The 21,096-nt window shown below is 45.8% G+C and overlaps 1 protein-coding gene across 4 annotated transcripts in view; it reads left to right on the top strand.

Annotated features, from left to right (window-relative positions):
- greb1 (growth regulating estrogen receptor binding 1) overlaps nucleotides 1–21,096 on the top strand; it is a 65,875-nt gene that overhangs the window by 10,418 nt on the left and 34,361 nt on the right. For 2 of the 4 annotated variants that reach the window (XM_036962795.1, XM_036962793.1), the window contains exons 2-12: nucleotides 11,192–11,352; nucleotides 11,478–11,582; nucleotides 11,704–11,880; nucleotides 12,978–13,160; nucleotides 13,859–13,975; nucleotides 15,645–15,791; nucleotides 17,068–17,190; nucleotides 17,771–17,893; nucleotides 18,260–18,445; nucleotides 18,766–19,143; nucleotides 19,512–19,640. In XM_036962795.1, coding sequence (XP_036818690.1) covers nucleotides 11,192–11,352; nucleotides 11,478–11,582; nucleotides 11,704–11,880; nucleotides 12,978–13,160; nucleotides 13,859–13,975; nucleotides 15,645–15,791; nucleotides 17,068–17,190; nucleotides 17,771–17,893; nucleotides 18,260–18,445; nucleotides 18,766–19,143; nucleotides 19,512–19,640 — 1,829 coding nt within the window. The remainder of the gene's footprint in view (nucleotides 1–11,191; nucleotides 11,353–11,477; nucleotides 11,583–11,703; nucleotides 11,881–12,977; nucleotides 13,161–13,858; nucleotides 13,976–15,644; nucleotides 15,792–17,067; nucleotides 17,191–17,770; nucleotides 17,894–18,259; nucleotides 18,446–18,765; nucleotides 19,144–19,511; nucleotides 19,641–21,096) is intronic. The other 2 variants (XM_036962794.1, XM_036962796.1) reach the window with 2 other exon arrangements.

The following is a 21,096-nucleotide window of genomic DNA, read 5'->3' as shown; positions in this document are numbered from 1 at the left end:
GGGGCGAGCTGAGCTGAGCAGGCTGTTTAGGTCAGGGCGACCTGACTCTGTGACTGTATAGCTGATTGTTTCATGGGGAGGGGAGATTGGACCGCCATCGCGCCGGAGTCTGCCGCCACTGCTGTATGTGTATGTTTGTGTGGGAGTGTGTATGTGAGTATGTATGTGTGTGTGCCAGAGTCAGTGTAAAGAACAGGCTAGTTAGCGAATGTCTGCTGTTCACAACAAGATGCACTACTTCATTTTCTCTTTCAGTATCGCACTATTTTTCTTGCTTTTTTTCCCCCCTATTTTCTCTCTCCCCACGGTTCTATCTTCCCTGCAACGTTCCCTGTCTGGAACTGCGAGGAGTAACAGTGTAACCTACATTGCTACCATGACAACAACCAAAGCCGGCGGGAGTACCGTTGAGAACAGTGGTGTCTCTCTATCACAGGTGAAGGATCTTTTTAAACAGACACAAAATTTGTTCTACAAGTAACAAGAAAATAGCTTCAAGTGTTGCCCAAATACTGGTGGAGTCAACTAATAAAACAATTGGATGACCTGACCAGAGAGGTCCAGGACCTGAAAAACAGTTCAAACAGGAGAATGGCAAGATGACTGTGATCTGTAAGTCATTGAGAGGACATCAATTCTGTATGTGAATCCATGATAACAATGACGGAGAAATCTGATTATCTTGAGGGACCATTAAGGTGGAACAACACTGCAGAATCTCCACCTGAGACCTAGACGGAGTCTGACGACAACATGAGGGAAATTATCTCGGAGAAACTGAAGATGGTCCACAGGAAGATTGAGGTGGAGCGTGGCCACAGGACTTGAAAGCCCACCACCGGCCCAGGTGACAGGCTCAGGCCGATAGTGGTCAAGTTCCTGAGGTTCAAGGACATGGTAGCAGTTCTGGAAAGAGTCAAGAACGTGAGAGGAAGTCACCTTCAATGAGGAATATCCTGGTGCTGTGTGCCAGAGGAGGAAATAACTTATCCCAGCCATGAAAGCTGCCAGAGTGCGTTGAGACATTGCTTACATCCACTATGACAGGCTCATTGTCCACCCTCCCTCCCAAAAGTCTGGAAGGGATGAGAGAACCAAGCCTATGGGTTCATAGCTTCAACCCCGCAGGACACACACAAACACTTACGCACACCATCTGATTCAATGAACGATGGACTGCTGAAAGTATATTATGTCTCTTGCTTTGTTTGCTTTTTCCCTTTTATGTTGATCTCTGATCAGCTACCCAGGAAAGGGCTGAAAATAGCCCATATTAATATATGTAGCCTTAGCAAGTTATTGATTTCATGAGACTTTATTTCTAACATCAGATAACATTGACATATTAGCCATTTCTGAAACTCACTTAGAAAATCCATTTGATGATACAACAGTAGCAATACAAGTATATAACATCTATAGAAGGGATAGGAATGCTTATGGGGGGAGGTGTTGCTGTATATATTCCGAGCAATATCCCTGTAATGTCAAGTGGTATTGAAGTGTTGTGCCAGGTGAACCTGCAACCACATCTAAAGCCTTTTCTTGTGGGGTGTTGCTATAGGCCACTAAGTGTGAACAGTCAGTATCTAAATAATATGTGTGAAATGCTTGATAGTGTATGTGATGTAAACAGAGAGGTTTACTTTCTTGGGGACCTGAATATTGACTGGTTTTCCGCTCAAGAGGAAGCTTCTCACTGTAACCAGTGCCTGTAATCTGGTTCAGGTTATGAATCAACCTACCCGGGTGGTTACAAACACTAAAGGAATAAGATCACTCACATGTATCGATCACATTTTTACTAATACTGTAGAACCTTGTTCTAAAGCTGTATCCGTACCCATTGGATGCAGTGATCCCAGTATAGTGGCTATATCCAGGAAAGCCAAAGTTCCAAAATTCGGGCCTAAAATAGTGTCCAAGAGATCATAAATCAGATTTTGCTGTGACTTTTATGTGGATGATGTTAAAAATAGGTGTTGGTCTGATGTGATTAATGAGGTGCATCCAGACACTGCATTTGATGAATTTATGAAATTGCTTCTTCTAATTATTGATAAACATGTACCTGTTAACCGTTCTAACAGTCAGTTTCTTAAGGCTCCATGGATTGATAAAGAATAAAAAAATGTTATGGTTGAAAGAGATGGGGCAAAAAGAGTGGCTAATAAGTCTGGCTGTACATCTGAGTGGCTGACTTACTGAAAATTGAGAAATGATGTGACTAAACGCAATAAAAAAGACGAAGAAACTGTATTATGAAACCAAGATCAACAATATAAAAAATGCTGAAAAAAACTTTGGAGTACTTTAAATGAATATGGGCAGAAAGACAAATTCAACTCCATCGTTCATTGAATGGCTTATTCATCACAAAAGCATTTCATGTTGCCAATTATGTGAATGATTACTTCATTGGCAAAGTGGGCAAACTTAAGCAGGAAATGCCAACAAATGAACAGTCAGCATAGATTGGGCAAAAGAAAAGCATTGTGAGTTTGAATTTTGTAAAGTTAGTGTGGGAAAGGTGGAAAAATTGTTATTGATCAATAATGATTGTCACAGATTCCCCCAGTACTTATTCCGTGCACCAGTTACGGAGGTCTACATCACCGGCCTCTAGGCGTCACTGAGCTGTCTCATTACGCACACCTGTTTCCAATTCCCCTGATTAGTAATTGTATATATGCGCCCTCTGTTCACCATTGTCTTGTCGGTTATTGTTCCCATGTCCGTTGGTCTTGTGAGTACCTGTGCTTTATGGTTTCGACTTTCGTGCTGCATGTATTGTGCACTTGTTATTAAGGATCTCGTCCCGTGTATTGTTGTGCACTTGTTATTACGGGTCTCGCCCCGTGTATTGTTGTGCATTTGTTATTACGGGTCTCGCCCCGTGTATTGCTGTGCATTTGTTATTACGGGTCTCGTCCCGTGTATTGTTGTGCATTTGTTATTACGGGTCTTGCCCCGTGTATTGTGCATTTGTTATTACGGGTCTCGCCCCGTGTATTGTTGTGCATTTGTTATTACGGGTCTCGCCCCGTGTATTGTTGTGCATTTGTTATTACGGGTCTCGCCCAGTGTATTGTTGTGCATTTGTTATTACGGGTCTCGCCCCGTGTATTGTGCATTTGTTATTACGGGTCTCGTCCCGTGTATTGTTGTGCATTTGTTATTACGGGTCTCGCCCCATGTAGTGTATTGCGGGTCTCGTCCTGTGTATTTATTAGAAGTTTAACCTCGCTCTTTTGTTTGGGTTACGTCTCTGTGTTTTTGTATACGGGTTTGTTTTGGGCTTCATCCCCGTGCCTTTTCATGGCAGGTTGTGTATTTTGGGTAGAGTATTAAACCTCCCTATTACAAATTCCTGCGCCTGTCTCCAATTATTTATACAATGTGACAATGACAAACCTCCTGGCATTGATAACTTAGATGGAAAGCTACTGAGGAGTGGCTATAGAGTCAGCTACCATCCTATCTGTCATATCTTTAATCTGAGCCTAGAGGAAAGTCTTTGTCCTCAGGCCTGGAGGGAAGCCAAAGTCATTCTGCTACCCAAGAGTGGTAAAGTGGCCTTTACTGGTTCTAACAGCAGACCTATTTACTTGCTGCCAGCTCTTAGCAAACTGTTAGGAAAAATAGTGTTCAACCAAATACAATGCTATTTCTCTGTAAACAAATTAACAGATTTTCAGCATGCTTATAGAGAAGGGCACTCAACATGTACTGGACTGACACAGATGACTGATGATTGGTTGAAAGAAATTCATAATAAAAACATTGTGGGAGCTGTATTGTTATAATTCAGTGCAGCCCTTGATATTATTTAGCATAACCTGTTGTTGAGAAAACGTATGTGTTATGTCTTATCAACCTCTGCCATATCGTGGATTCAGAGCTATCAGAACTCAGAGGGTTTTCTTTAATGGAAGCTTCTCTAATGTCAAACATGTAAAGTGTGGTGTACCGCAGGGCAGCTCTCTAGGCCCTCTACTCTTTTCTAGTTTTACCAATTATCTGCCACTAGCATTTAACAATGTGTGTGTCCATTCAACAATGTACTCATTAACAACCATGAAGTCACTTAAACCCTTAACAAAGAGTTGCAGTCTGTTTTGGAATGAGTGGCCAGTAATAAACTGGTCCTGAACATCTCTAAAACAAAGAGCATGGTACAAATCATTCCCCCAGCTGACTCTGGTAATGAATGGTGTGGCTGTTGAACAAGTTGAGGAGACTAAATAACTTGATGTTACCTTAGATTGTAAACTCATTGTCAAAACATATAGATTCAACCGTTGTAAGGATTAGAGGTCGACCGATTACGATTATTGGAGGACCAAAAAAAGCCGATACCAATTAATCGGACGATTTAAAAATATCTATATATTTGTAATAATGACAATTACAACAATACTGAATGAACACTTATTTTAACTTAATATAATACATCAATAAAATCAATTTAGTCTCAAATAAATAATGAAACATGTTCAATTTGGTTTAAATAATGCAAAAACAAAGTGTTGGAGAAGGAAGTAAAAAGTGCAATATGTGCCATGTAAGAAAGCTAACGTTTAACTGCCTTGCTCAGAACATGAGAACATATGAAAGCTGGTTGTTCCTTTTAACACGAGTCTTCAATATTCCCAGGTAAGAAGTTTTAGATTGTAGTTGTTATAGGACTATTTCTCTCTATACGATTTGTATTTCATATACCTTTGACTATTGGATGTTCTTATAGGCACTTTAGTATTGCCAGTGTAACAGTATAGCTTCCGTCCCTCTCCTCGCCCATACCTGGGCTCGAACCAGGAACACATCGACAACAGCCACCATCGAAGCAGCGTTACCCATGCAGAGCAAGGGGAACACCTACTCCAAGTCTCAGTTTGAAATGCTAGTAGCGCGCACCCCGCTAACTAGCTAGCCATTTCACATCGGTTACACCAGCCTAATCTCGGGAGTTGATAGGCTTGAAGTCATAAACAACTCAATGCTTGAAGCATTGCAAAGAGCTGCTGGCAAAACGCACGAAAGTGCTGTTTGAATGAATGCTTACGAGCCTGCTGGTGCCTACCATAACTCAGTCAGACTGCTCTATCAAATCATAGGCTTAATTATAACATAATAACACACAGAAATACGAGCCTTAGGTCATTAATATGGTCGAATCCGGAAACTATCATCTTGAAGACAAAATGTTTATTCTTTCAGTGAAATACGGAACCGTTCCGTATTTTATCTAATGGGTGGCATCCATAAGTCTAAATATTCCTGTTATATTGCACAACCTTCAATGTTATGTCATAATTACGTAAAATTCTGGCAAATTTGTTCGCTAACGAGCCAGGCGGCCCAAACTGTTGCATATACCCTGACTCTGCGTGCATTGGACGCAAGAGAAGCGACACAATTTCACCTGGTTAATATTGCCTGCTAACCTGGATTTCTTTTAGCTAAGTATGCAGGTTTAAAAATATATACTTCCGGGTATTGATTTTAAGAAAGGCATTGATGTTTATGGTTAGGTACGGTCGTGCAACAATTGTGCTTTTTTCGCAAATGCGCTTTTGTTAAATCTTCCCCCGTTTGGCGAAGTTGGCTGTCTTTGTTAGGAAGAAAGAGTCTTCACACAGTTCGCAACGAGCCAGGCGGCCCAAACTGCTGCATATGCCCTGATCTGTTGCAAGAGAAGTGACACCATTTCCCTAGTTAAAAGGCAATATTAATTAAATATGCAGGTTTAAAAATATATACTTGTGTATTGATTTTAAGAAAGGCATTGATGTTTATGGTTAGGTACACGTTGGAGCAACGACCTTTTTCGCAAATGCGGACCGCATCAATTATATGCAACGCAGGACACGCTAGATAAACTAGTAATATCATTAACCATGTGTAGTTAACTAGGGATGATGATTTATTGATTGATTGTTTTTTATAAGATAAGTTTAATGCTAGCTAGCAACTTACCTTGGCTTCTTACTGCGTTCGCGTAACGGGCAGGCTCCTCGTGGAGTGCAATGTAAAGCAGGTGGTTAGAGCGTTGGACTAGTTAAGGTTGCCCGATTGAATCCCCGAGCTGACAAGGTAAAAATCTGTAATTCTGCCCCTGAACAAGGCAGTTAACCCACCGTTCCTAGACCGTCATTGAAAATAAGAATGTGTTCTTAACTGACTTGCCTTGTTAAATAAAAGGTGTAAAAAACGTTTTTTTTTAAATAAATTAAAAAATCGGCCAAATCAGTGTCCACAAATACTGATTTCCGATTGTTATGAAAACTTGAAATTGGCCCTAATTAATCGGCCATTCCGATTAATCGGTCGACTTCTAGTAAGGATGGGGAGAGGTCTGTCCGTAATAAAGAGATGCTCTGCAGACCTGCAGACTCTAGTTTGATCTTATCTTGATTATTGTCCAGTCATATGGTCAAGTGCTGCAAAGAAAGACCAAGTAAATTTTGTATGTATTTTTATTTAACCTTTATTTAACTAGGCAAGTCAGTTAAGAACAAATTCTTATTTACAATGATGGCCTACCCCGGCCAAACCCTAACCCGGACGACCCTGAGCCAATTGTGCGCCGCCCTCTGGGACTCCCAATCACGGCCGGTTGTGATACAGTCTGGAATCGAACCAGGGTCTGTAGTGACGCCTCTAGCACTGAGATGCAGTGCCTTAGACCGCTGCAGCTGAACAGCACGTCTTGCTCTTCATTGTAATCAGAGGGCTAATATTAATACTATGCATGCCAGTCTCTCTTGGCTAAATTTCTATTTGTTTGCACTGTCAACTTACTGTACACACAGCACTGACACACACTTACCTCACCAGACATGCCACCAGGGATCTTTTCACAGTCCCCAGGTCCAGAACAAATTCAAGAAAACATTCACTATTATACAGAGTATAGTATTTTACAGAGTATAGTATTTTACAGAGTATAGTATTATACAGAGTATAGTATTTTACAGAGTATAGTATTTTACAGAGTATAGTATTATACAGATTATAGTATTATAGAGAGTATAGTATTTTACAGAGCCATGAGGGAACAGAAAACTTGGTTTCAAAAAACAAATAAAGCAACACGGCACAACGCCTCTCCCCCATGTGACCTATTTGTTGTGTTTATGTAATGACATGTATGTGGAACTGATAGATGCACACACACACACACGCACACACACACACACACACACACACACACACACACACACACACACACACACACACACTACCTGTTAATGTTTTTAAATGTATATCAATGGTGAAGTATTTTGTCTGTAATGTCTTTTTCGTTATGTGTCGGACCCAAATAAAACTAGGGGGGGGGATTTGAAAACACTTCCGCGTGAGGTAATCGAGGAGGGGAGCAGACTCCTTCGTTTGACTAACGAATTGACACTCTCCTCGATCACTCTGACACTTATTGTTTTCCGGGTCACGGAGGAGTCGAGGAGAGGATAGACTTTTTCCCAATTGAGATTCTCCCAAACGGTCTTCCTGTGTTTTACTAAAGAAACCAATCAGCTGTCACTTTCTGAGGTCAACTGCCCCAGGCAGGGAGCCCTCCCACCCCTACGGGGGTCAGCTCCTGCTCAGCCCAGACAAAACCCTTCTCTATCCTGGCACCCCAATTGTGGAACAAGCTTCCCCATAACGTCAGGAAAGCAGAGCCCATCTTCCCAAAAACACCTGAAACCCTCTTCAGAGTAACTTCAATAAGACCTCATGAAATTTGTGGGGGGAAAAAAATCTACCTTTGTCTTTTCCTACTAGCGCTGACTTTTCTTATAACTTCTTTATTGAGGAAACTTGTACTTACTATGACTGTGATGTGTAGTTGTCCCACCTAGCTATCTTGAGATGGACGCACTAACTGTAAGTCGCTCTGGATAAGAGCGTCTGCTGAATGACTAAAACGTCAAAAGTATTGGCCTTCAGAGATAGTACCCTTCGGTCTACGTTTTGTTTTGTGCCTTCATCTGGAGTATGTGACGTAGTGAAGGTTTGTGTGCTACTCTGTAATAGTGAGCGTATACTGTATAGGCTTAGTGTGTATAGTCAATGTTATTGTGTGTATACAGTGCCTTCGGAAAATGCTGTCTTGTTACAACCTTATTCTAAAATGGATTAAATAACATTTTTTCCCACAGCAATCTGCACACAATACCCCATGACATCACAATACCCCATAATGACATCACAATACCCCAACATGACATCACAATACCCCATAATGACAGTAAAAACAGGTTGTTAGAAATGATTGCAAATAAAAAAACAGAAATACCTTATTTACATAGGTATTCAGACCCTTTGCTGTGAGACTCGAAGTTGAGCTCAGGTGCATCCTGTTTCCATTGATCGTCCTTGAGATGTTTCTACAACTTGATTGGAGTCCACCTGTGGTAAATTCAGTTGATTGGACATGATTTGGAAAGGCACACATCTGTCTATATAAGGTCCCACAGTTGACCGTGCATGTCAGAGCAAAAAGGTTGAAGTAATTGTCCATAGAGCTCCGAGACAGGATTGTGTCGAGTTACCTAAAGGACTCTCAGACCATGAGAAACAAGATTCTCTGGTCTGATGAAACCAAGATTGAACTCTTTGGACTGAATGCCGTGTCATATCTGCAGGAAACCTGGCACCATTCCTACGGTGAAGCATGGCAGCATCATACTGTGGGGATATTTTTCAGCGGCAGGGATTGGGAGACTAGTCCGGATGAGGGAAAGATCAACGGAGCAAAGTACATGTCACGACTACTGCCGAAGTTTGTCCCTCTCCTTGTTCGGGCGGTGTTCGGCGGTCGACGTCACCGACCTTCTAGCCATCGCTGATCCATTTTTCATTTTCCGTTGGTTTTGTCTTGTCTTCCTTCCCACCTGGTTCCAATCCCATCAATTACATGTTGTGTATTTAACCCTCTGTTTCCCCTCATGTCCTTGTCGGTGATTGTTTGTTGTATGTTTGGGCAAGTTATGTTTTGGTGTGCGACGGGTGTTTCACCCTCTTATTTTATTTACCCAAGAAGACTCCAGGCTTTAGTTGCTGCCAAAGGTGCATCAACAAAGTACTGAGTAAAGGGTCTGAATATGTGATATTTCAGTTTTTTTTATTTTATACATTTGCAAAAAATTCTAAAAGCAGTTTTTGCTTTGTCATTATGGGGTATTGTGTGTGAATCGATGAGGAATAAAAACATTTGAATCAATTTTAGAATATGGCTGTAACGTAACAAAATGTGAAAAAAGTAAAGGGGTCTGAATACTTTCTAAATGCACTGTAGTGTAGTATGTACTGCATTGTAGTAGTCTGTAATAATGACTGAGTGCTGGCCGTGCTGTGTGACTCAATCAGGAGTGCTTTGTTTACCCATGCTGCTGAGCTGAGCCACCAATGTGTGTGTGCGCGGTTGTGTGTGGTGGGGGGGAGCTGAGCCGAGCGGGCTGTATAGGTCAGGGCGACCTGACTCTGTGACTGCAGCTGATTGTTTTTACGCAGGTGGAGATTGGACCGCCTCTGCGCCAGTGTCTGCCATCGCTGCTCTATGTGTATGTTTGTGTGGGAGTGTGTATGTGTGTGAGTCAGTGTAAAGAACAGGCTAGTTAGCGAATGTCTGCTGTTCACAACAAGATGCGCTACTTCGTCTTCTCTTTCTGTATCGCGCTATTTTTCTTGATTTATTTTTACCCCCCTATTTTCTCTCTCTCTCTCTCTCTCTCTCTCTCTCTCTCTCTCTCTCTCTCTCTCTCTCTCTTGTTTGTGTTATGTAATCATATTCACTGATAGGGAAACTATGGGAAAATCTCAATAAGTTTTAACCTATAACCTCTCTTTGCCTCTTTTTGACCAAAAGTTCAAAGGTAATCAGGGAGCGATGCACTTGTATGAAATGAGACTCTCCTCCACTCGCGTCCATCAAGTGTGAATCCCAAAATGAACGTGTAAAGTGATCAAAACAAATGTAGCTGGTTGTGCAATTCATTATTTTATAGCTAAATGGATAAGTAGTGTGTTGTTTTTAAATGTGTGCATGAGGATACTCTAACAAAGTAGGTAATCGAGCAGGGGAGCAGATTCCTTCGTTCGACCTACTAACGAATTAACACTCTCCTCGATCACTCTGCCAATTGTCGGTTTGGAGGAGAGGAGATGAGGACGGAGGAATCGAAGAGAGGATGGACTTTTGTCCAATTTGAGAATCTCCCGACAAGTCTGAGTAGTTTGGTTGCCTCAGTGAAACACAGGAAGAGACAATCAGCTGTCGCTCTCTGAGGTCAACTTCCCCAGGCAGGGGACACAGCGCCGTCCTGAAGTTACCTTTCTTCTGACTTCGCCTCAATGAAGCCAAACAAACTGTGCCGCAAGTCCATTTTTAATCACAACATTGTCAACATGCCTAATGAAGAAAATCATATGAAGGAAATTGCATTTATTTTCAAATCCAATCCTTTCTGGGTTCTGAGGGACATTTTACCTGTGGCTCTGCTTTTTTGTGTGTTGCTCAACTTACTCTACTGACCTGAAAAAGGATGTTGACTGACATGGGTTTCAGTTACTGGTGTCACCTGTTCACCTAGCCCTTGACCATGGCTCTCAGTTCCAGGACATCACACACAAGAGTCATTGGACGAAAGGGTCTTCTGTACAGGGGGAGTTTTGTTAAGAGCCCCGACGCTCAATCTGCACATTCTCACGCGTTGTTTTGCAGTTCGCTTCTGGAAGCTTTCAGACCTTGTCTTTCATACCAGCGAGAAATAATACAAATGAAATGAAAGGTTCAATTGAGGCACACCTTTTTTTATAGGGTTAATTAAGGGTAGCGTTCCCACACGGCCATATGCGAAATGCTTGTGTTCCTAGCTCCGACAGTGCCTGTAGTGCCACAAGGTTGGTCCAGGTTGTGTGACAGATGAAGTGACAACAGAGCCATATATATTATTGAGAGAAAGCGAGAGGGAGAGAAAGAGAGAGAGATATGACTGGATGGGTGCTCCTATGTTGTGTGTGGGTGTGTGTGTGTGTGTGAGCGTGTGTGTGTGTGTGAGCGTGTGTGTGTGTGTGAGCGTGTGTGTGTGAGCATGTGTGTGTAGGCGGGTTATGGTAAACTGTGAGGTAATGCACACGATCTTGTTGAACGTGTGCGTGTGTGTTTGCATTCCTGTGTGTCTAGGTGTGCGATGGGGAACTCGTATGCCGGCCAGTTGAGGACCACGCGTTTTGAGGAGGTCCTTCATAACTCCATCGAGGCTTCTCTCCGTTCCAACACTGTGGTGCCACGGCCTGTCTTCTCACAGCTCTACCTGGAGGCAGAGCAGCTACCCCTTCACAGTGGTGTGTTTGTGCGTGTGCGTGTGCGTGTGCGTGTGTGTGTGTGTGTGTGTGTGGGCGGGCGTGCGTGTGTGTGGGCGGGCGTGCATGTGTGTGTTGTGACACTCTGTAATGAGAATGTATGTCAGCAGGCCGGGTGGAGAATGAGGAGGAGGAAGATGGCTCGGAGTCCAACAGCCCCCTCATTCCATACCAGATGAAGCCCCCGCCAGAAGGATGCTGCACCACGGACGGTATGAACACCCTCACTGTATACATTGTCTCCTGGCTTAGGCTTCTGCCTGGTGGCAAGAGATCTCTGTCTGTTTGGTTAGGGTAACTGTGTGTGTGTGTGTGTGTGTGTGTGTCCCTCAGGGTTCTGCCAGGCCGGTAGGGACTTGCGTCTGTCCTCCCTGGTGTCAGAGCCTCTAAACGTGGCCCCAAGTTTCCTGCTGGTAGGGGCCAAGTCCCCCAGTGCACCAGACACACTGCTGGTGTGTGCTGTCGACCGCAGGTTCCTGCCCGACGAACGAGGACGCAACGCACTGCTGGGTGAGATACAGACACACACAGACATGACAGAGAGAGAATGACAGAGAGAGAGAGAATGACTGAGCGAATGACCGAGAGAGAGTGACAGAGAGAGAGAGAGAATGACCGAGAGAGAATGACCGAGAGAGAGACAGACCGAGAGAGAGACTGACCGAGAGAGAGACTGACCGAGAGAGAGAGACTGACCGAGAGAGAGAGACTGACCGAGAGAGAGAGAGACTGACCGAGAGAGAGAGAATGACCGAGAGAGAGAGAGAATGACCGAGAGAGAGAGAGAGAATGACCGAGAGAGAGACTGACCGAGAGAGAGAGACTGACCGAGAGAGAGACTGACTGACCGATAGAGAGACTGACTGACAGAGAGAGAGACTGACTGACAGAGAGAGAGACTGACTGACAGAGAGAGAGACTGACTGACAGAGAGAGAGACTGTGACAGAGAGAGAGACTGACTGACAGAGAGAAAGACTGACCGAGAGAGAGACTGACCGAGAGAGAGAGACTGACAGAGAGAGAGAGACTGACCAAGAGAGAGACTGACCGAGAGAGAGACTGACTGACTGACCGAGAGACTGACTGACAGAGAGAGAGACTGACAGAGAGAGAGACTGACTGACTGACCGAGAGAGAGACTGACAGAGAGAGAGACTGACAGAGAGAGGCTATAGAGAACAGTCAGGGTATCCTGATTGCAGACACATACACACGTTATTAGTCCCTCAACCTGGGCTCTGCTAGACACACACACACAAGCACAACACACACACCATCTCAGAACCCAGCTGACCTGTAACCATGGAAATGTCATCGCTCACACACTCTTTCTCTGACTATGGGAGAAAGGGCTTATTATTGTTTCACTGAGTCTCCCAACCACAAACACACACATACACACACACACACACACACACACACACACCATCTCAGAACCCAGCTGACCTGTAACCATGGAAACAGCATTGCTCACACACTCTTTCTCTTACTATGGGAGAAAGGGCTTATTATTGTTTCACTAAGTCTCCCAACCACACACACACACACACACACACACACACACACACACACACACTGACCTAGTGTTTGTGTGGTCGTCCTCAGGGTTCTCTGGGAACTGTATAGGCTGTGGAGAGAAGGGCTTTCGCTACTTCACTGAGTTTTCCAACCACATCAACCTGAAGCTGAGCACCCAGCCCAAGAAACAGAAGCACTTAAAGTACCATCTGTACAGGAACAACCAGGGACAGCTGGTCAGAGGGGCTGCTATCTGCTGGAAGGGCCTCGGTAACACAAGCAGGGGGAGTAGAGGGGATTGGGGGATATTTTCATGTGTGATCTTTCCATGACAGTGTAAGTGTAAGTATATTGAATTGAGAAAGAGAGCGAGGTAGAGGGGGGAGAGAGGGCGTCAGGCCAGTGGGTCAGTCTCTCCTTCCTTCTGTGTATCTCTGCTGTCGTTCTGTGGACAGGGGGCTCGTCTGGGGTCAAAGTTGGAGTTTGTAAGAGAGGAGGGGTCTGTGACTCGACCTGTCTGTCCAGGTGTGGAGGACAGAGGCCTGGGGTGAGAGGTCAGAACTGGGGTCAAGGTGAAGAAGGGTCGAAGCCTGTGGCTAGACTGTTACTGTGTAACTGACAATACCCGTGGTATACAGTATATGAGGCAGAGAGACAGTAAATCAAGTCTAATCCACACAGATTAGGAAGAAGGATGAGTTTCAGACCTACAGTAACTAGAGTAGAGTTTACATTCAAATGTAAATTGAGCTGACACTAACATAATCACTTGAGTGTGACTAATGCTTTTACGGAAAATGTCCATCCGTTCTCTCAAGTTAGTACACACACACACACACAGACGCTGTGTAAGTACAGGAGCATTGACTGTGTTTCGATGGTTTTGACTGTGTGGGTTTCTGTTTGCCTGTCTGGCTGTGATTGTGTGTGAAGCCAAATGCTAATCTGACCGTGCGTTGTCTTTTCAGAGACTAGAGGGAGACAGACGGCGCCCAACGCCTCTGACGGTCATGTGATCTCAGACGAGCACCTCCTCAATCCAGCAGTCACCGCTCACCCTGGACACCCACCCGGAAGCTATACTGGTACAGCACGCTCACACCCAGTACACTCACACCCAGTACGCTCACACCCAGTACGCTCACACCCAGTACGCTCACACCCAGTACGCTCACACCCAGTACGCTCACACCCAGTACACTCACACCCAGTACGCTCACACCCAGTACACTCACACCCAGTACACTCACACCCAGTACGCTCACACCCAGTACGCTCACACCCAGTACGCTCACACCCAGTACACTCACACCCAGTACGCTCACACCCAGTACGCTCACAAGCAGCACGCTCACACCCAGTACACTCACACCCAGTACACTCACACCCAGTACACTCACACCCAGTACGCTCACACCCAGTACGCTCACACCCAGTACGCTCACAAGCAGTACGCTCACAAGCAGCACGCTCACACCCAGTACGCTCACACCCAGTACGCTCACACCCAGTACACTCACACCCAGTACGCTCACACCCAGTACGCTCACACCCAGTACACTCACACCCAGTACGCTCACACCCAGTATGCTCACACACAGTACACTCACACACAGTACACTCACACCCAGTACACTCACACCCAGTACGCTCACACCCAGTACGCTCAGACCCAGTACGCTCACACCCAGTACGCTCACACCCAGTACGCTCACACCCAGTACGCTCACACCCTGTACGCTCACACCCAGTACGCTCACACCCAGTACGCTCACACCCAGTACGCTCACAAGCAGTACGCTCACAAGCAGCACGCTCACACCCAGTACACTCACACCCAGTACGCTCACACCCAGTACACTCACACACAGTACACACACACCCAGTACACACACACCCAGTACACTCACAGACAGTACACTCACAGACAGTACACTCACAGACAGTACACTCACACCCAGTACACTCACAGACAGTACACTCACAGACAGTACACTCACAGACAGTACACTCACACCCAGTACACTCACAGACAGTGCACTCACACCCAGTACACTCACACCCAGTACACTCACAGACAGTACACTCACAGACAGTACACTCACAGACAGTACACTCACACACAGTGCACTCACAGACAGTGCATTCACACACAGTACACTCACACCCAGTACACTCACAGACAGTACACTCACAGACAGTACACTCAGATAGTACACTCACAGACAGTACACTCACAGACAGTACACTCACACACAGTACACTCACAGACAGTACACTCACAGACAGTACACTCAGACAGTACACTCACAGACAGTACACTCACAGACAATACACTCACAGACAGTACACTCACAGACAGTACACTCACACACAGTACACTCACACACAGAACACTCACAGACAGTACACTCACAGACAGTACACTCACAGACAGTACACTCACACCCAGTACACTCACAGACAGTACACTCACAGACAGTACACTCACACACAGTACACTCAGATAGTACACTCACAGACAGTACACTCACAGACAGTACTCACACACAGTACCCTCACACACAGTACACTCACACACAGTACACTCACACACAGAACACTCACACACAGTACACTCACAGACAGTACACCCACAGACAGTACACTCACAGACAGTACACTCACAGACAGTATACTCACAGACAGTACACTCACAGACATGACCCCACACTAGATGACCTTGGTTGCCGTTGTTGTTTTCCATCTCTCCAGCCGGCTCCCCTGTAGGTCCCATCGGTCAGCCTCACCTGGCCGACCTTCGCCCTCCCCTGACCAATGGGAGCCACACACCCCTATCCCAGAATCCTTTGCCCCACACGGCCGTATTGTCCAATGGACCAGGGAGACCCACAGTTATAGGTAACTTGTGTGTGTGTGTGCTTGCATGTATTTCTATTCGTGTGTGTGCGCCTGTTTGTGTGTGTTTGTTTGTTTATTATAAAGGGGTATGACATAGAATGACATGCATTATAGCATCTCTATGGGGTAGGAGGCATGGCTTTAAATGTGAAGTCATTTAAGGCCATGCCTCTTAAATGTGATGTCATTGTAGCCCCCCCCCCCCCCCCCCTCCTCATCTTCACACCTCCCCCTGAAAGAGAGAGCTCCTGTGTTTTAACACTCTAAATGCCCAGTAGGAGCCGGCTGTATTGTGTGTGTGGGCCCCGATTTTTACGACCCCCTTTCATTCAGCAACACTCTCCCTCTCTCCTTTCTCTCCCTCTATCTCCCTCAGACTGTTATCTCAATAAAAGTAGCACAGTAAAAAGTCTCTCCCTTTCTCTTTCCCTCTCTCCCTCTCTTTCTGTCTGTCTCATTCCCAGTGGGTTTAGTTGTAAAGTGGAAGGCCTCCTTCCTGCCAGTCTGGGTTTTGATAGGGGCGTTTCAACACGTGGGGCCTTTGGTCTTTGTCTCTGTTGCTCCATAAGAAGAGAGCAGGCAGAGAGGAGAGGGAGGACAGCATGTGTAGAGGGGAAAGAGGAAGGAGCTGATTAATGTGACAAAGACTGTGCTATCTTTATCATCAATAGTGAGCTACGGTTATACTGCCTGCTGCTGGCTGGTTGGTTAACTGGCTGGCTGGTTAGTTAGCTGGCTGGTTGGTTAGTTAGCTGGCTGGTTGGTTAACTGGCTGGCTGGCTGGTTGGTTAACTGGTTGACTGGCTGGCTGGCAAGCTGGTTGGGTAACTGGCTGGCTGGTTAGTTAGCTGGCTGGTTGGTTAGTTAGCTGGCTGGTTGGTTAACTGGCTGGCTAGTTGGTTAACTGGTTGACTGGCTGGCTGGCAAGCTGGTTGGGTAACTGGCTGGCTGGTCAGTTAGCTGGTTGACTGGCTGACTTGCTGGCTGAATGGCTGGTTGGTTAGCTGGCAGGCTGGTTGGGTAACTGGCTGGCTGGTTAGTTAGCTGGTTGACTGGCTGACTTGCTGGCTGGCTGGCTGGCTGGCATGAATCAATGAATTAATGAACAAGCAAGCAAATGAACTAGAATGCACTGTATTTAGGGTGCCTTATGAATGAATATTGTCCCTCAAGAAGAAATGATTCTGTATATTCTGTATTTTTAAGTTGCCTGCACACCAGAAGCATCCCCCCCTGAGACATACAATACATAACAGTGTGTTGCTTGTCCTGTCAGGAACACTCAATGCGGGACCACCTAAAAAGAGACACAAAGGCTGGTCTCCAGAGTCTTCTGCTGTGAAGACCCCCCCAGCTTCCTCTTCCTCTTCCTCATCGCTCACCAATGGTACCAAACCAGGTAGGAGCTCAGAGAGAGAGAGAACGAGAACGAGAGAGAGAGAGAGAGAGAACGAGAGAGAGAGAGAGAACGAGAACGAGAGAGAGAGAGAGAGAACGAGAGAGAGAGAGAGAGAGAGGGAGAACGAGAACGAGAGAGAGAACGAGAGAGAGAGAGAGAGCGAGAGAACGAGAGAGAGAGAGAGAGAGAGAGAGAGAGAGAGAGAGAACGAGAGAGAGAGAGCGAGAGAACGAGAGAGAGAGAGAGAGAGAGAACGAGAGAGAGAGAATGAGAGAGAGAGAACGAGAGAGAGAGAGAGAGAGAATGAGAGAGAGGGAGAGAGAGAGAGAGAGAACGAGAGAGAACGAGAGAGAGAGAGAGAGAGTTAGAGAACGAATGAGAGAGAGAGAAAGAGAGAGAGAGAGAGAGAGTTAGAGAACGAATGAGAGAGAGAGAGAGAGAGAGAGAGCATGTATTTTCAGATGTCTGAAGCGAAATAGCATGCAAGGCTGCTATTTTCTTTGTGGGTATAGTTAATTACTACTGTTTTATGTCTGCTACCTGCTGTGTGTGTGTGTGTGTTTTTTCTCTTTACCCACAGACCATGCCCCCCCAGAGAGTATGTCCCAGGGGTCCTCCAACCCCCACTCTCCACCCGGGCCGTCTGTCACAGTGCCTGATCAACTGCTGCACACCTGCAGACTCCAGCCCGTCATCTTCAGAGGTCAGAAGTGTGTGTGTGTGTGTGTGTGTGTGTGTGCACACGTGTGTGTATTTGTGGGTGCCTCTGTGTGTGAGTGAGGGGATCCTATTCCTCAGTGGCTTTAAATGCAAGAGCGCCACAAACCTTAGCAGACACTGAGGCCTGGAGTCTGAGCCCAGTGTCCATTGCTTAGCTGCGCTTCTTAGCTAAGCAATGGAAAGGTCATAATGTTCTCTGCTCTCTCTCACTTCTCCACCTCTCAACATGCCACCCCTCCCCCTCGTCCCTCCATCCCCTGGGAGTATCCATTAGCTCACTGTCCATTTTCCCACAACCTGATCCTGTGCAGTAGCATCTGGTGTGTGTGTGTATGTCTCTGGTCCCCAGGTCACGGCAGCCTACCCCAGCTGAGTGGTAAGGTGTGTGATGTGCAGGTCAGCTCCTTGCTCCAGAGCTGCTATCAGAACAGCCAGGCCCTGCCCAGGGTCTACCAACACTACGGACCCTCTCCCATACAGCCCCTGTCTGTAGAGATGCAGATACTACTCACTGTGTACTACCTGGTGCAACTAGGTGAGAGCGAGATGGTTGGTTTTTACATTTCAGTCATGCTCACAGTTACATTTGACATTGTAGTCGTTTAGCAGACGCTCTTATCGAGAGTGATTTACAGGAGCAATACGCATTGAGTGCCTTGCTCGAGGGCCCATCGGCAGATATTTCCCTTGGCTCGGGGATTCGAACCAGCGACCTTTCGGTTACTGGCCCAAACCCCTCAACCACTACATTACCTGCTGCCTCAGTTAAAAAGGATGAATTGTGCAGAATGTACACATTGAGGCAATCGTTAAAAACCTAGTTGGTAATAACTGGTTATTGACGTTTCCCTCCAGGCCCAGACCAGGTCCCACTGATCCAGGACCTGGAGCAGATCTTCATGCGCTCCTGGAGAGAGTCCCACCTCCGTGAGATTCGCCAGCACCAGCACCAGCAGCCCCAGCCTGGCCTCTCCCTCCCCCAGGCTCCCTCTACTCTGCCTGGGCTGCCACAGGCCCAGGTCCTCACCCCCTCCCAGCTGCCCTGGCTGGCCCAGCTGGCAGCCTCGTCATGTGGGGAGGGTGTGGTGGTGCAGGAGGAGAAGGTCTCGATGGCTCTGGGGCTGGCTGGCACCTTCACTAGGCTGATGGAGGGACGGCTGGCTCATACCAACTATGTGGTCATCATCTGTACAGCCAAGGGACAGGAGACTGAGTCCTGTGTGGTGGTGACAGGTGTGTGTGTGTGTGTGTGTGTGTGTGTGTGTGTGTGTGTGTGTGTGTGTGTGTGTGTGTGTGTGTGTGTGTGTGTGTGTGTGTGTAGAGGGGTGGGGAGGGGGGTGTAATCTTATTGTGTGTGTGTGTGGGGAGGGGGGGGGTGTAATCTTATTGTGTGTGTGTGTGTGTGTGTGTGTGTGTGTGTGTGTGTGTGTGTGTAGAGGGGTGGGGAGGAGGGTGTAATCTTATTGTGTGTGGGTGCCTACCTGTCTCTTAAATTTGCTGTGCGTGTGTTTACACATCGACTTAAGTGGGGTTGCAGGCTTTTTGGTGCATGCATGCTTGCATGTAATAACTGGTGTATACCATGTGTGTGTGTGTTGTAGGTAAACACCAGTGTCGTATCCTGGTTGAGGGGATGTTCAGTCCCAGTGATAGTCTGAGAGAGATCAGTCAACAGCTGTCCTCTGGCATGACCCAGGAACTGACTGCCTTCTGCAACTCTCTGGGACCTGGTAAGACGACTGCAGATCTTCATTTGAGACAGTTTACTACAGCAGGGAAATAGCCCTGCAGCAACAGGACATTTGAATTATTATGTGGATTAGAATGAATGGATATTTTTTTTGTAGGGGTTAATACATTTTCCATAAGGGAAGATCAAGTCTGAAATGTGCATTTCCTGCTTCTCATCAACAAAACTGTGATCAAATGACATCTGTGCACAACCCACCTGGATGCTGAGAATGTGTGTGTGTGTGTGTGTGTGTGTGTGTGTGTGTGTGTGTGTGTGTGTGTGTGTGTGTGTGTGTGTATGTGTGTGTGTGTGTGTGTGTGTGTGTGTGTGGGGGTTTACCCATATTAAATGTAATGTACACTGTTTACTGTATGTACAGTTGGAAGTTTACATACACTGAGGTTGGAATCATTACAACTTGTTTTTTACCACTCCACAAATGTATTGTTAACAAACTATAGTTTTAGTCGGTTAGGACATCTACTTTGTGCATGACACAAGTCATTTTTTCCAACAATTGTTTACAGACAAATTATTCCAATTCCAGTGGGTCAGAAGTTTACATACACTAAGTCGACTGTGCCTTTAAACAGCTTGGAAAATTCCATACAATGATGTCATGGCTTTAGAAGCTTCTGATAGGCTTTTTTAAAGTCAATTGGAGGTGTACCTGTGGATGTATTTCAAGGCCTACCTTCATACTCAGTGCCTCTTTGCTTAACATCATGGGAAAATCAAAAGAAATCAGCCAAGACCTCAGAAAAAGTAATTGTAGACCTCCACAAGTCTGGTTCATCCTTGGGAGAAATTTCCAAACGCCTGAAAGTTCATCTGCACAAACAATAGTATGCAAGTATAAACACCATGGGACCATGCAGCCGTCATACTGCTCAGGAAGGAGACACGTTCTGTCTCCTAGAGATGAACGTACTTTGGTGCGAAAAGTGCAAATCAATCCCAGAACAACAGCAAATGACCTTGTGAAGATGCTGGAGGAAACAGATACAAAAGTATCTATATCCACAGTAAAACGAGTCCTATATCAACATAACCTGAAAGGCTGCTCAGCAAGGAAGAAGCCACTGCTCCAAAACCGCCATAAAAAAAGCCAGACTACAGTTTGCAACTGCACATGGGGACAAAGATTGTACTTTTTGGAGAAATGTCCTCTGGTCTGATGAAACAAAAATAGAACTGTTTGGCCATAATGACCATCATTATGTTTGGAGGAAAAAGGGGAGGCTTGCAAGCCGAAGAACACCATCCCAGCCGTGAAGCACGGGGGTGGCAGCATCATGTTTGGGAGTGCTTTGCTGCAGGAGGGACTGGTGCACTTCACAAAATAGATGGCATCATGAGGCAGGACAATTATGTGGATATATTGAAGCAACATCTCAAGACATCAGTTAAAGCTTGGTCACAAATTGGTCTTCCAAATGAACAATGACCCCAAG

Source organism: Oncorhynchus mykiss, chromosome 25 (assembly GCF_013265735.2).
Source record: "Oncorhynchus mykiss isolate Arlee chromosome 25, USDA_OmykA_1.1, whole genome shotgun sequence".
Lineage (NCBI taxonomy): Eukaryota > Metazoa > Chordata > Actinopteri > Salmoniformes > Salmonidae > Oncorhynchus > Oncorhynchus mykiss.
This window is presented reverse-complemented; position numbering and strand designations above follow the sequence as displayed.